Source organism: Thunnus albacares, chromosome 15 (genome assembly GCF_914725855.1).
Source record: "Thunnus albacares chromosome 15, fThuAlb1.1, whole genome shotgun sequence".
NCBI classification, from domain to species: Eukaryota; Metazoa; Chordata; class Actinopteri; order Scombriformes; family Scombridae; genus Thunnus; species Thunnus albacares.
The window spans coordinates 14046937-14059588 of NC_058120.1; the positions used below are offsets into that span (position 1 = coordinate 14046937).

At 44.2% G+C, this 12652-nt stretch overlaps 1 protein-coding gene across 1 annotated transcript in view; it reads left to right on the top strand.

Moving 5' to 3' along the window:
• The first annotated feature begins 423 nt into the window (after positions 1-423).
• Positions 424-12652, top strand: part of LOC122998306 (fibroblast growth factor receptor-like 1) — a 29346-nt gene continuing 17117 nt past the window's right edge. The window contains exons 1-2 of the mRNA XM_044375120.1: positions 424-742; positions 1439-1534. Coding sequence (XP_044231055.1) covers positions 1450-1534 — 85 coding nt within the window. The 5' untranslated portion in view covers positions 424-742; positions 1439-1449. The remainder of the gene's footprint in view (positions 743-1438; positions 1535-12652) is intronic.

The following is a 12652-nucleotide window of genomic DNA, read 5'->3' on the forward strand; positions in this document are numbered from 1 at the left end:
AGTAACATGCTGCTTATACACTGATGCTTCAGTATTAATAATCTAATGATGTCATATATAAGAAACCACTATGTTTACTTTAATACTTCAACTACATTTTGCTGCTAATACTTATGTACTTTTACTGAAGTAGGATTTTTCATGCAGGACTTTTGCTTGTAATGGAGTATTTTTACATTGCTGTGTTGGTACTTTTACTTTAGTAAAGGATCTGAGTACTTCTTCCACCACTGCACATAAGGAATTCATGTTGCAGTGATATTTGCATGTTATTAAAACTCTACTGCGGCTTTGTTTGTGTGTGCGTGTATGCGTGCGTGTGTGTGTGTGCGTGTGTGTGTGTGTGTGAGAGAGAGAGAGGAATAAAGAGTTAACAGCGTCCGGCCTCTGCGGGCTCTGATTGGCCCGCAGTAGCAGCGCTGGGACGGACAACAAGCCTCCGCTGTGTGCGCACTCACTGGAAAAGTCACTTGGTAGACGAAGCGGACTACACAGACCGGACTGCCCCGTGTTTTTCAAAATTAGCATGTGGGACTTTTACTGCGCTTTATGGAAGTTTCCTGTTTTATTCCGCTCTTGAATCCGTTATTTTACCCCAGAGACAAGCGCTCGCAGGTCCGTTAGAGGTCCGCGAAGAGTCGGCCACTGTCACTGTTGATTCATGGACTCAACACGGACTTTAGCTGAAAGCATTTCTGTCAAGAGGCTGATACAAGGTTGACTTCATTCATTCAACATCCAGGTATGTCAGCTACATAAATAAACGGTAACTTTTATCTCTTTTTATCTAGCATTACCTATTTATGTGCATGCTTACACAAGCTACAAATGGGCAGTAGTGATAGTTTACTGGAAGCAAATACACAGCAAATGTACAGCAAGTATAAACTAGCAAAAAAAGACGTTTTCATGTACACTTAAAAATCTCAAACCTTTGTTAGCTATTTGAATGATTAGCCTACTTTACTAGGACCCTAAAAAAAGTCCCAGACAGCCCTCAAACGTGAGTGTCTGACTTTAGCTGAAATGTTACTATATATGAAACTTATTTATTGTTTTAGCAATATTTACAATTTGACTCCACTTTGGATCCATTTTAGACCCTTCAGACCTTCTCACTGACCCCAAAAGGTCCCTGGGGTCTAGTTTGGAAACCACTGAGGTCAACTAAAGAAAAAGTCAGAAAAACTGTGTTAGTGACATGAAAACTGAGTTGTAAATAGTAGTATTATTGTCCCAGATATTGACATATTGTATCAAAGAATATAATTCCTCATATATCACATTCACACATCTTTTTAAAAAAAATATCTGCCATGTATGTAGAAATGGCTTGAGCAATGTATTTTCCAAAACTCTGTAATAATAATGTTATTCTCCGTGGATTTCTCTTGCTGCGTGCACATGCACTGTGTCACTGTGACCATGTGTCTTTCAGATTTAGGGAGCATGAAGTTGTCTTTGGACAGTATGGTAGTCCTGAAGATTGTGCTGTTCATCTTTGAGGCTGTTTTACTGAGCGACTGCGCAAGAGGTGAGAGCATCATAAACTGTCTTTTCTTTCTCTCTGTCTTTTCGGTTTGATATTGCATGTTTTTATCCTGGAAGGTAACTCCAGATTCACGGCTCATTATAACTCAAGTTGACTGGTTGGCTGGTTTTTCTTGTGAGTATGAAGAAAGTCTCAGTTGGCTCTTAACGTTTTCGCACAGAGAAGTAAGAGACGGAAAACTATGAAAAAAAACCTCTAAACAGAGCCCAAAATCAACACAGGGCAGGGGGAATGAGAGAGGGCAAGCCAGCCTCTACCCCTAGTTTGTGTGTGTTGTAGTCAGGGTAGTGTGTGTGTGTGTGTGTGTGTGTTTTTGTATGTGTATGTGTGTGTGTGTGTGTGTGTGTGCGCACATTCACTACAGCTAAACCAAACAAACATCATCCATCAGCTTCCCAGGGTGAAAGAACACAAGTCAGTGTAAAGAGTCCAGCTCTCCCGCGGCTGGCCAAGGGACTGCCTCACATCAGCCTGTGTGTGTGTGTGTGTGTGTGTGTGTGTGCGCGTGTGTGTGTGTGCGTGTGTGTGTATTTTGTGTGTGTGTTCATGACCGAAAAAGTGGTGAGAATGGGAGACCTCAGTCTGACCACAATTCACTACACTGTTTATTGTGCCAGTATCAATACTTTGCTTTATAAAGACAACTTGCAGTGAGCTTGTCAACAGGTCATGAATAACTGTCGAGGCAATTTCTATGATTTCATCCAGCGTCACTGACTACTGAACCATGTCTGATGCAATCCAGTGGCATGAGTCGAAGACCGAGGCAAAATTTGAAACTTGGGGCTTTAATGAGAGAGATCTGAAAGCCAGACACATTTCCCCGGAAGACCACGCACTGGCAAAACAAGCAGGCTCTATAGCGCTCTCTTTATTCTCCTGCTCTGCATGGTAGTGAATTCAAGAGGCGTCTGATAGGTACAATACCTGCATGTGGCTATCAGGGTTTGAGGTAGCGGGGGCGGGGGGCAGGAGGGGGTTGGCGGCAGTTTAGAGGGGGAGATTTGATCTGTGGGTCTGGAGACAAAGCCTCATTCACAGCGTGGCGGCCGTGCCTTCACGGCACGACTAAACCAAAAGTAAACAAGACGTGAAGGCTAAATAAGATTAGACAATTTTGTATGTTTACAGATTAACAGATGTCAGTGAGGGATAAACCCAAAGGGGAATCCGATGGGATGGGAGGAGAGGATGCATGGCTCAACACTGATTCAATCTCAGACAAAAAGGAAGAATTTACAGCCTGGTTTTCATAATTTCTCCCACCAAAGTGGTTGCAGATGCACAGACTGATAGACACATCAGCAGATATGTAGTTGGCAGACAGTCTGTACGAGATGATTTTGCACAATAAAGCGTAATTTTGCCTGTGAAGTGTAAATATCCCAGAGTTCTCCCAGCAGAAGCAGCGATACTTTGAGTTCTGTGTTACAGTCCAAATCCAACAGCTTGACTCTGACATCCTGTGAAATACAGTCAGAGGCTCTGACTCGAAACTTTTTATAGTGAAGCGAAGGCCAGCAAAGCTGTAAAACTGTCCCTGTAAAATTTAACAATGTATGATGACATCTTTGACAAATGTAAATTAAATTATAAAGGGCAGGCCTCCTTTGACTTATGTGTGAAACAGTAAAAACCCATTGGAAGTGTTATCTAAACATTTCAGACAATACACCTGAGAAGACAGCGAGTTTGGGTGAAAGATTTTAAGCCTGTTGCTGTCACTCATCAGGCGACATCTGACCCCAGACCCCCTATCCTTGTGCCACACACACACACACACACACACACACACACACACACACACACACACACACACACACACACATATGGACCCCTCCCTCTCTACACTGGAAAGACTTTGCGACTGGCCAAGCAAGAATTATTTCTTAAGACCCCCCCCCCCTCCCAAACAGGAACCCCTGCACTTCCTCTATCCCAGCGCCTTTCCTCCCCCCTCTGGTGCTTCGCCACCCCCAGCAGCTGGAGGAGGTGCTCAGTGATGTGTCCCAGCAGAGCCTCTAATGTGGTGACAGGCCCGGGGACCACTGGGCTCCAATGACTGTGGAATGCAGCAGCCTTGAACATATGGATCTGCAGAAATGCACCCTGGGAGAAAAAGAGAGGCACCAGGTGTCTCTGTTATGTACCAGGATTAGTTAACAATGAACACACACACACACACAGACACACACAGAGGCCGAACGGTGCTGTTTTGATGCATCTTAATTAGAATCAGGTGAACGCTGCATCACATTCAGTCTTGTCTTTTGCTGCATGTATGTATGTGAATTTGTTTGAGTTCGACACCACATAAATGTTTGCTTCACCTCTGGAGCCATCTGGACAAATTTAGAGCATGTAAACTGCTCCGCAAACCCTGTTGGAAAATATACATTTTATAGGAGAGTTACATCATGGTTTCATAACAAGAAGGTACTATGAGATAAATTGGATGCCAAGCTCTTTTAAAATCACAAGGCCATTTGGCGTCCAGACAGTTTTCCATTTCCTTTAACCGTAATGAGGCTAGTTTCTCAGCAAATGCCCCAAAGTCCTCTTATTTTTTTTAAATAGCTCCTGAATAGTAAGAAGGTGTAACAGTGGTGTTCTGGATCATGGGCCCATCTGGGACTAAGACTGAGGGGGTAGAAAAGAGAAAGAATTGCTCTGAAAAAGCTCTGCTGTGCTGCTGCTGTGTACGATGTTTATTGTAATCCCTGCAGGATTCACACTTGAATGCTCCATTTAGGTATTAGAAAATAAAATCAGCTTCATGTTACGTTTTTGTTTTTCTGCCCACACCTATCAGAAGAACTCAAGTGAAGTTAAACACCTCTCCTCGTCTTCTTCACCACATCACCTTCAATCTCTCCCACACCAGACACCCAGGACTGCCCTCCGTCCTCCTCACACACGTCCCCCTTCTTATTCCCTGCTTCTCTCCGCATTTCCTCGCCTTTATTACCAGTGTAAAGTTGAAGGAAGTGAGTTAAGTTAATGTGCTGTCGTTAAAACAAGGCATGAGCTGACCTTTACTCCCACCCAGCCTTTTCTCAGCTCTCTGTAGCCCCCTATTTACAGAGTCTGGGTCCATTTGCAGAGAACAATGGGTGGATTATTATGTGCGGCGGTCCCCCAGGTTGGACAGGGCAGCAGTAATTAATTTTAAACACTCCTCATCCCTGTAGACTGGACGTATTTGCCATCTATTAGAGCTCACAGCAGACGGGGGACTCACTTTACTGAGGCGCTGCCATTTAGAGGTGCGTGAGAAGAAGTTACGAGGAGGGAGCGAGAGCTGGGGTTTTTTCTTTTTTTTTTTTTTTGTACGTCTGAATATATGCATGTGTTTTATTAAGCAGCCTGAAATTGCCCTGAGAAAAAGTCATGATAATGAGAGATCCAAGGAGCGCAGGGCAATTTGGAAAACCTCAGAGGTACACCAACAACTATTCCCGCTCCACCTATTTCTCCTCAAAACCAGGTGGAAATAATATTCCTCCCGCTATGATCCCTCTTTTTCTATCACGGAAATAATGTTACCACCGCTATAACAATCCGGTTTCTCATCTATCACCACGCGCCGCTGACCCCGTCAGTTCAGGAGGAAACATTCGGAGAGAGGAATGTGTCAGACTTCACCCCTTGCAGGGGAAAGAAAGGAAAGGGCTGTAGCTGTGATAAGTAGTCATAATGGAGGTCAGTTGGTGTTTACTTTAGCAGGGTCATATAATCCCTGTGAGCAACACTCTCTCATTGACTGACTTTAATGGCCACTTCAATTAGCATTCATGTGGAATTTCAACAAGGCTTTGTCCACTTTCGGTATTTGTCACTGTCACCTGTATGCTAATGCTCAGACGCACATGAGGAGAATTTCTCTTTATTCCTTTTGTTTTTCCTGTTTTTGGGAAAATCCTATCGACTACATATATACAATGCTCATTAGTTTGGGCAGTTGGCTCAGGATGTGTTTTCAGACCACACACACTCTTCCTGCTGGCTGAATGGATTTCGGTTCAGTTAAATAGAATTCCTTTTGCTCCCGTTAACCTTCACAAAAAACCCACAGAGTCAGACAATCAGCAATTCAGATGACAATCAACCGCTCTGACTTGCATGATTTAGCAGACAAATGAATAACAGGTTTGTGTTAATTGTCAGCTGTTTGGTGTTAAATAAGCATCCGATGATACTGGACACTGTTTAGACTCCGCAGGCCAGGCTGCTGTGTTACACCCTTGGCCCGAGAGAGCGGACTTGAGTGGCTGGAAGCGAGCCCGTAGGTGGGGGTGAGGGTCTGCTTTGCTGGAACCTTACAAGTGACCTTACAATAACATTTCGGCTCCACAGTGGGAAGTGTTTGTCTTGCGCAACCCCTCTTTTCTAAGCCTCCTTCATTACCCCAGTCCTCGCTCTGTTTTCTCTTTTTCTTGTGAGGAGCCAAGACGCGGAGAGAAGCCCCCCCCTCCTGTCCCCTCCTCCTCCTCCTCCTCCTCCTCCTCCTCCTCCTCCTCCTCCTCCTTCCTCTCCTCCCAACCATCTCCCCTCCTCCTTCCCCGCTTTGTACTCCACAGCTGTTCGCTCAGTCACTTTAGTAAGTGAAATGATGAGATTCCAATTGCTCTCCTCTTTCACCCCTCAACAGGAGAAGCCAGTTTGGTTTTCCTGTAGATTTTAACATTTAGATTTATGGTTCGGATCGTGAGTCCGCGTACAGCTGCAGGCAGGGGGTGCAGAAATCGAAACTCCTGGTGTTTTTGGATCTTTTTCTTTCCTCTCAATAACTTTCCTTCAGCTTTGGCATCTCATTGCAATCCCCCCCCCCCCTCCCCACCCACCCCAACCCTCCTTTTCAGTGTTGTGCCACCTTGCAAAAAAAAAAGCAACACAATATGTATAGTATAACAAAAACTATGCCATGACAACCTTTCTCTGTCTTGACAAAACATATCTATACTGTATTTATATGATGGTGGCCTTCAGGATGTAGCTTGGACCGAGCAGGTTTGGACAAGTTGGACAAGAGTTGACATTGTGATGTTAGTGAATGAAAGGCTGATTTTAAACGGCAGAAATATTATCTGCCCCATCTTATGTGTGCTTGTTTGCTGTACTTGCCACAGCCTGCTTGAATCTGTGCTGCTGTAGTCTCACGCTTACTTATCAGAATACCAAATCAGGCAGCCAGGAGGTAGCTGTTGCATATCATTTAAAGATGAACTTCCTCTCTTTGTTTTTCCCACTTCTTCTCTTCTTTTGTCTTTTATTGTTTTCCCTCTGTTTATGATTTTGGATAGCAGTTGTGTGTTGTATAAGGTTGTTAGTCATCTTTATGATCTGATACCAGAAATCAACACTGAAAGTTTTCCCTGGTCTTTGTTTTCCTGTTAACCTCCCCTTTCTCTCTCTCTCTCTCTCTCTCTCTCTCTCTCTCTCTCTCTCTCTCTCTCTCTCTCTCTCTCTCTCTCTCTGGGGGTTTCATTAGAAATCACTTGTTGTCCTGACAAACCCTCACACAAACACGTTCACACACACAAACACGCACCAACCCTGCTGTTCTGCAGTTAAAGGTTGATTGAAAGTTATGGTGGTGGCAACAGCGATGGCTGGCCGGGCCTGAAGAAAGCCGAGCCAGGGACCAGCTGGGATAACGAGCTCTGAATGAGGCCTCCGCTGCCTTCGACACACACTCCCTCCCAGTTTCCATCCTCCTCCTCTTCTCCTCTTCGAGCCCCCCCTCCCACCTCCCCACCCCCTTTCAGTTCACCTCCGATGAGCTTCAATGAGACCCCACATGGCTTTTCAGCTTTTTTTTGCTCCCACTTTGTTTTTCATTAGGGATTCTTTTGAGCAACCTCGGAAATTCTTTGCGCATTGTCCCCATTGACAGAGGTTATAAAGAGTCCGGTCTGGGCGATTGCTTGTCAAAATACATCAAAATAGGAGTTTTCGCTGCGAGAGTTGTAAGCTGTCATGGTGGAATTTGTTTGCGTCCGTTTCCAGCGGCAGTTTCTCTCAACATGCAGAGACGAGGAGGCAAAGAGGCCCAGGTTTTTCATGCAGGGGACCCATTGCATCTGTAATGAACGGAAAAATATGTCCCTACTTTGACTTGAAGAGTGGAACAGGACGAGGGAGGAAAACTCATTTCAGGAGCAAGGACTATAATCTGTCATATTTTATAGCAAGGCTACTGCTATCCCAGACTGGAATTCTGCACCATGCAGTGAAACTGATTTGATTTCCTCATGCACGGGGATGTGAGTTTGGGCTTTGGATCAGCCCCAACCTGGATGTACTTGGAGTTAGAGGCTTGGCAGATGGGGCACTGCTCCATTCATACTGTTAGTCTGTGTCCAGATTGACTGTTAGGTACTTCTTTTTTTGCTTATTTTTATTATTTTTAAAGATGTTTTTGCATTTTTTGAGTAGTTGGCAAGAGGAAATATGAGGATTAGATGGTGTAACAGAAGTCCTTTGCAGCAGTACATCTATTCTGGTCATCAGCTGCCTGTTTCTGTGCAGGGCACCTTGGTAAAAGGACTGTATAGCTCAGTGTGGACAGTTGATTAACAAAGAGAGAGACAGCCAGACTGGCAGACAGAGATGGATAGAGGGCAGTGACCTTTGTACAGCTGAGTAGTAAGGTGAACTGGGAAAGCACTGAACAAATTGTCACTGTGAAAGGGCGAGTACCACATCGTAATGACAGGCTCAACAGCTCCACGATGACAGATTGATTTCAGACAATATTCCTGGATTGTCAGGAGGCCCCATTGCTGTCAGTGAGAGCTTTGCCAGTTCCTCCGCCCCTTCCCTCTGTCTCGCCTCGACTGCCCCCCCCCCACCCACCCACCCACCCACCCACCCACCCACTCTCTCTCTCCCCCCACTCTGTCTCGTCTCTGTCTCACACGCCTTTCTCTCTCCCTCACCCACTCCTTTTCCGAGCCCCGTACCCTCCCGCCTGCCCCATGTCTGAATCGCTCCATTCTGCCCAAACACTCCGGCGACATCACAGTCTGTCAGTGGCCCTCTCCTGAAAAGGCCTTGTTGACAAAGGTGCTGGTGTAAAGCGCTTCCCAGTGTCATGGAGATTTGGCTGATCCTCAGACTGTACGCCGGGGTGTAGGGTTCCCGGAGACGGAGAAACGAGCAGCACTCGGCGACAGGCTCGGTCATCGTCGTCATCACGCTGATGTGACCACCAAAACACACACAGAGACACACACACACACACACACACACACACACACACTGGCCCGTCTGTGACAGCATGTCTGGCTCAAAATGGTCTTGTTTATAGCTTATGAGCTTCTCCGCCAGTCAGTAGAACATCAGACCAACGCAGAGCGACGGTAACTTGACTTAATAAGACATCTGTATCTCATTCTGCACCTCCAGACTGGACTCCCACTGTGTCGACTGTACACAATGAGCTGAACACAGGTTAAATAGTTAGTTTTCCCCGCTGTGGAATGTCAGGGAAGTCGAAGGAGGCATGCAGGGAGTGGCAGGATGCTCCTCACTGTTGACTGATGATGGAGGCCACGAAAGAACAACAACAGAGGTCTCGTAGTGAAGAGACAATGTAACAGGCCGCCACTGTTTGTATTGTCCAAGAAGCATGGTGGTTCCCAACTTATTTTATCTTGTGTCCTTTTTAAAACAAAGCAATTTCTTCTTGTGACTCATCGTTGTCAGTTGTGTGTGCTTATGGGATACGACCAGGTCAACCAAAGAGATGGGCTGGGTTTTAAATCTCAGTACTTCTTTTTTATAGTGAAACAAAGTATCAAAGAACGTATCAAGCACTTATACCAAAACACAGATTATTGAATATGCTTTATTTGAATACGTTTTTAGGCCTGAAAAGTTAAGATTATTCAGTAATTCACAAAAAATCATGAAAGCAGTTGTTCCTGACCTTTTATTGGTGTTCACTCCATTAAAATAAAGCAATGTCTGTGTGTGATTTATGGTCTGTGAACAGTTCATCCTAAGAGTTGTTTCACCTTCTCACATGGTTTAATTTGAGGAAGGTTTACACACCTGAATATACACATTTAGTGTTTTACTAAAAAAAAAGAAAACATTACAGAAAAGTTTGAGAAAATGAACATAATTAGGTGTAATGGAAACTTTTTCCTCTTTATAATATGAATTTAATCAGTATGTTACCACTCAGACTTGTTTAGGACCCCCTTTGTGGTCCCGATTCCCAGGTTGGGAATCACACAAGTAAAGAAGTATCAGAAATAAAAATGTAACACTGAGGAGCATAAATGTTTTTTCCTGCTTTCCTGCTCTTTTGATTGTCTCACAACTAGAGCTGCAATGATTAATCGATTAATCGATTGACAGAAAAATGAATTGCCTATACTAAATACTGAAATTATCTGGTTCCAGCATCTTAAGTGTCGATATTTCCTGGTTTCTTTAGTCGGGACAAAACAAGACATTTGAGGTTGCATCTTGGGCTTTGGGGAACAGTGATCAACATTTTTCACTGTCATTTTCTAGACCAAACAACTAATCAATTAATTACGAAAGTAATGGACAAATGAATCATTAATGAAAATAAACGTTAGCTGCAGCTTTACTCACAACCCGTCAGGAAGTTGTTGGGAACCACTGCTCTGCAGGAAGGACTTTGTGGTCAAATGCTAAAGTGAGGTGTCTAATCCTTTAACACCCTTTGTTATCTGAGGCAGGTGGACCAAAGCACAATGTCATGCACATCTTTTTGCCTTTTAACTTTCATCTCTTAGTGTGTGTGTGTGTGTGTGTGTGTGTGTGAGAGAGAGAGAGAGAGTAAGAGACAATACACAGGTGGTCCAGAGCATGTGTGAGCGTTCACACAATGTCCCATTCAGTGCCAAGTGGTCGGTCCATCTCCAAACATATTAGACAGACAGTAATAAACAGGTGCTCGTTGGTGCCCTGCTCTGTACGGGAGAGAGAGGTCTGTTTGAGTGTGTCATGTGGCTGAGGCTGAGCCCGGGCCAGGGAGTGGGGTGTGAGATTGTTGGGATTCCTGGTTACTGCCGCCTGGGCCCACCTAATCCCCCTTCACTCCCCCATGCAGCCCTCCTCTCCGTATGAGCTGCGTGTTAGAGGAGGCCTCTCTGCCTCTGCTCCCCACCACTCTCTAAATCAACCCTCCTCGCTTTAACCCCATCACCGCTACTTCTCTCCTCTCAGCTTCATTTTCCTCCTCTTCCCTCCTCTGACCCCTCTTTTCTGCCTCTCTCTGTCTCTATTTGTCACTCTATCTGGCCTTTCTCTCCCTTCCCAGCCTCCCTCCTGTTGCCTCTTCCCTGATAAGTGGCCCTAAGCACACACTCAGCCCCTGTGTGTGCACCGGGCCTTAGCCTAATGGAGTGAGATAAAGCGACTAGAGTGCCACTCACTGTGCGCTCTGTATGACGGAGCAAGACCAGTGAATTACAGACTCACATCTGCATGAAAAGTTACGCCAGCGAATCAATGTGTTTCAGTGTTTTCTGTTCATTAAGAACATTTAGGAAAAATCGACTTTATCTGTCATTCCATCAGAAACAGGAGAAGTCAGTGTTGGACTCATAAGTTTTTGTAGGTTTATATTGATATTTTTGGATTGAAACTTCTCATAGTCAGTCATCAGTTACTTCATTATATTTGAACAGTAACATACCAAGTGTGCAATATTATTTTTCTTAAGAATTTCATTTATTTTTTGACATTTTTATTGACGGAGTAGAGCCAAGTTAAACCGTTTACATTACACTCTTGTACTGGTATGAAATTAGTCCTCTTTTTCTTTCTTAAAGTGAACATATACATAACCAGAATGTGATCGAAGCTTTAAAAACACAAGGAAAACAAGGACAAACAAACAAAAAAATCAACAAGAAAATAAGAATGAACTATCGTTACTGAAGAGCTGTCATGTCGTATTTTTAGCAGGGAAAGAAAGGCAGTATTACTAATATAGTAATAACTTATAATTGTGAGCACTTTCTAAAGAAAACGTCCACTCTCACAGTCGTAGAGCAGGAAAAACACCGAATGGATCCACAGCAACTCAAACACCGTCCAGTAATAAGAAAGAAAATGGCCGCTCCTAACATTATATGAAAGGCCTCTTTTAATTCAGGTTTCCAAAAAGGACTCTACATACTTTTCCATACTTCCACAGGCACGGAAAAGTATGGGGTCCTTACGGAAAAGTCTTTAACCTGAATTAAAAGAGGCCTTTCATTTAAGCAATGTATCAATAAATCATTGAATGGAGCATTTCATCCGGGAAATTGTTAAGCTGAGGCAGAAACCTGACACATCTCGTCTCCTGATCAGTTTAATAGGCTCAAACTTGAAATTGTTGCTTTTTTTCCATTGACAGTTAATGTTTTATGTTGACTGAGGTGATTTTTCTTCAATGATTAATGACCAGCGTTCAAAAAAATTAACAATATCTGCACAATTTATCGACTGATTTATTGTGGGTGGATATTTGTAACAACAGATGACACTAGTACGGACTCTACAAAAACACGCACACACACACACACACACACATGCTCCTTTCCTCCGACAGAGGCAGCTGGGGCCGGGAGACGGCAGTCAAGTTTAATGAAATATAGCAGCTTAGAGTTCAAAGGCTCCACAGTAGGGCCTGTTAAGGGGTAGGCCGCGTGATGGAGATGTTTCCAGAAGCTTTATGACGCTGGAGTAATTTCTCTCTTTCTTTTGATGGAGTCGGCAGGAGCCTGTTGTTCTGGAGCCATAAGTGGAGGAAGCAGACACACGCATTTCGCTGAAAACAAGCAGTGGTGTTATTCCAGTGATTCTGCTTTAATCAGATCGACTGGAGCATCTTATTCTCTTTACCTCTTTTTTTTTTTTTTTTTCTTTTTATTCCACCCTCTCCTGCTGCTTCTCCAGTCCCCTCATGTCACCCAATAGCTCCTCCTGTACCATTCCCACCACCGAAGCAGTTGCTATTCAGCCCACATCAGATGGTGCCGAAGAAAGAGCCATTGTCCCGGCTGGTTTTACCCCGCTCTTATCTATTGATTGGAAAGCCGAGAGGGGAAAATAACAGGTATTGAT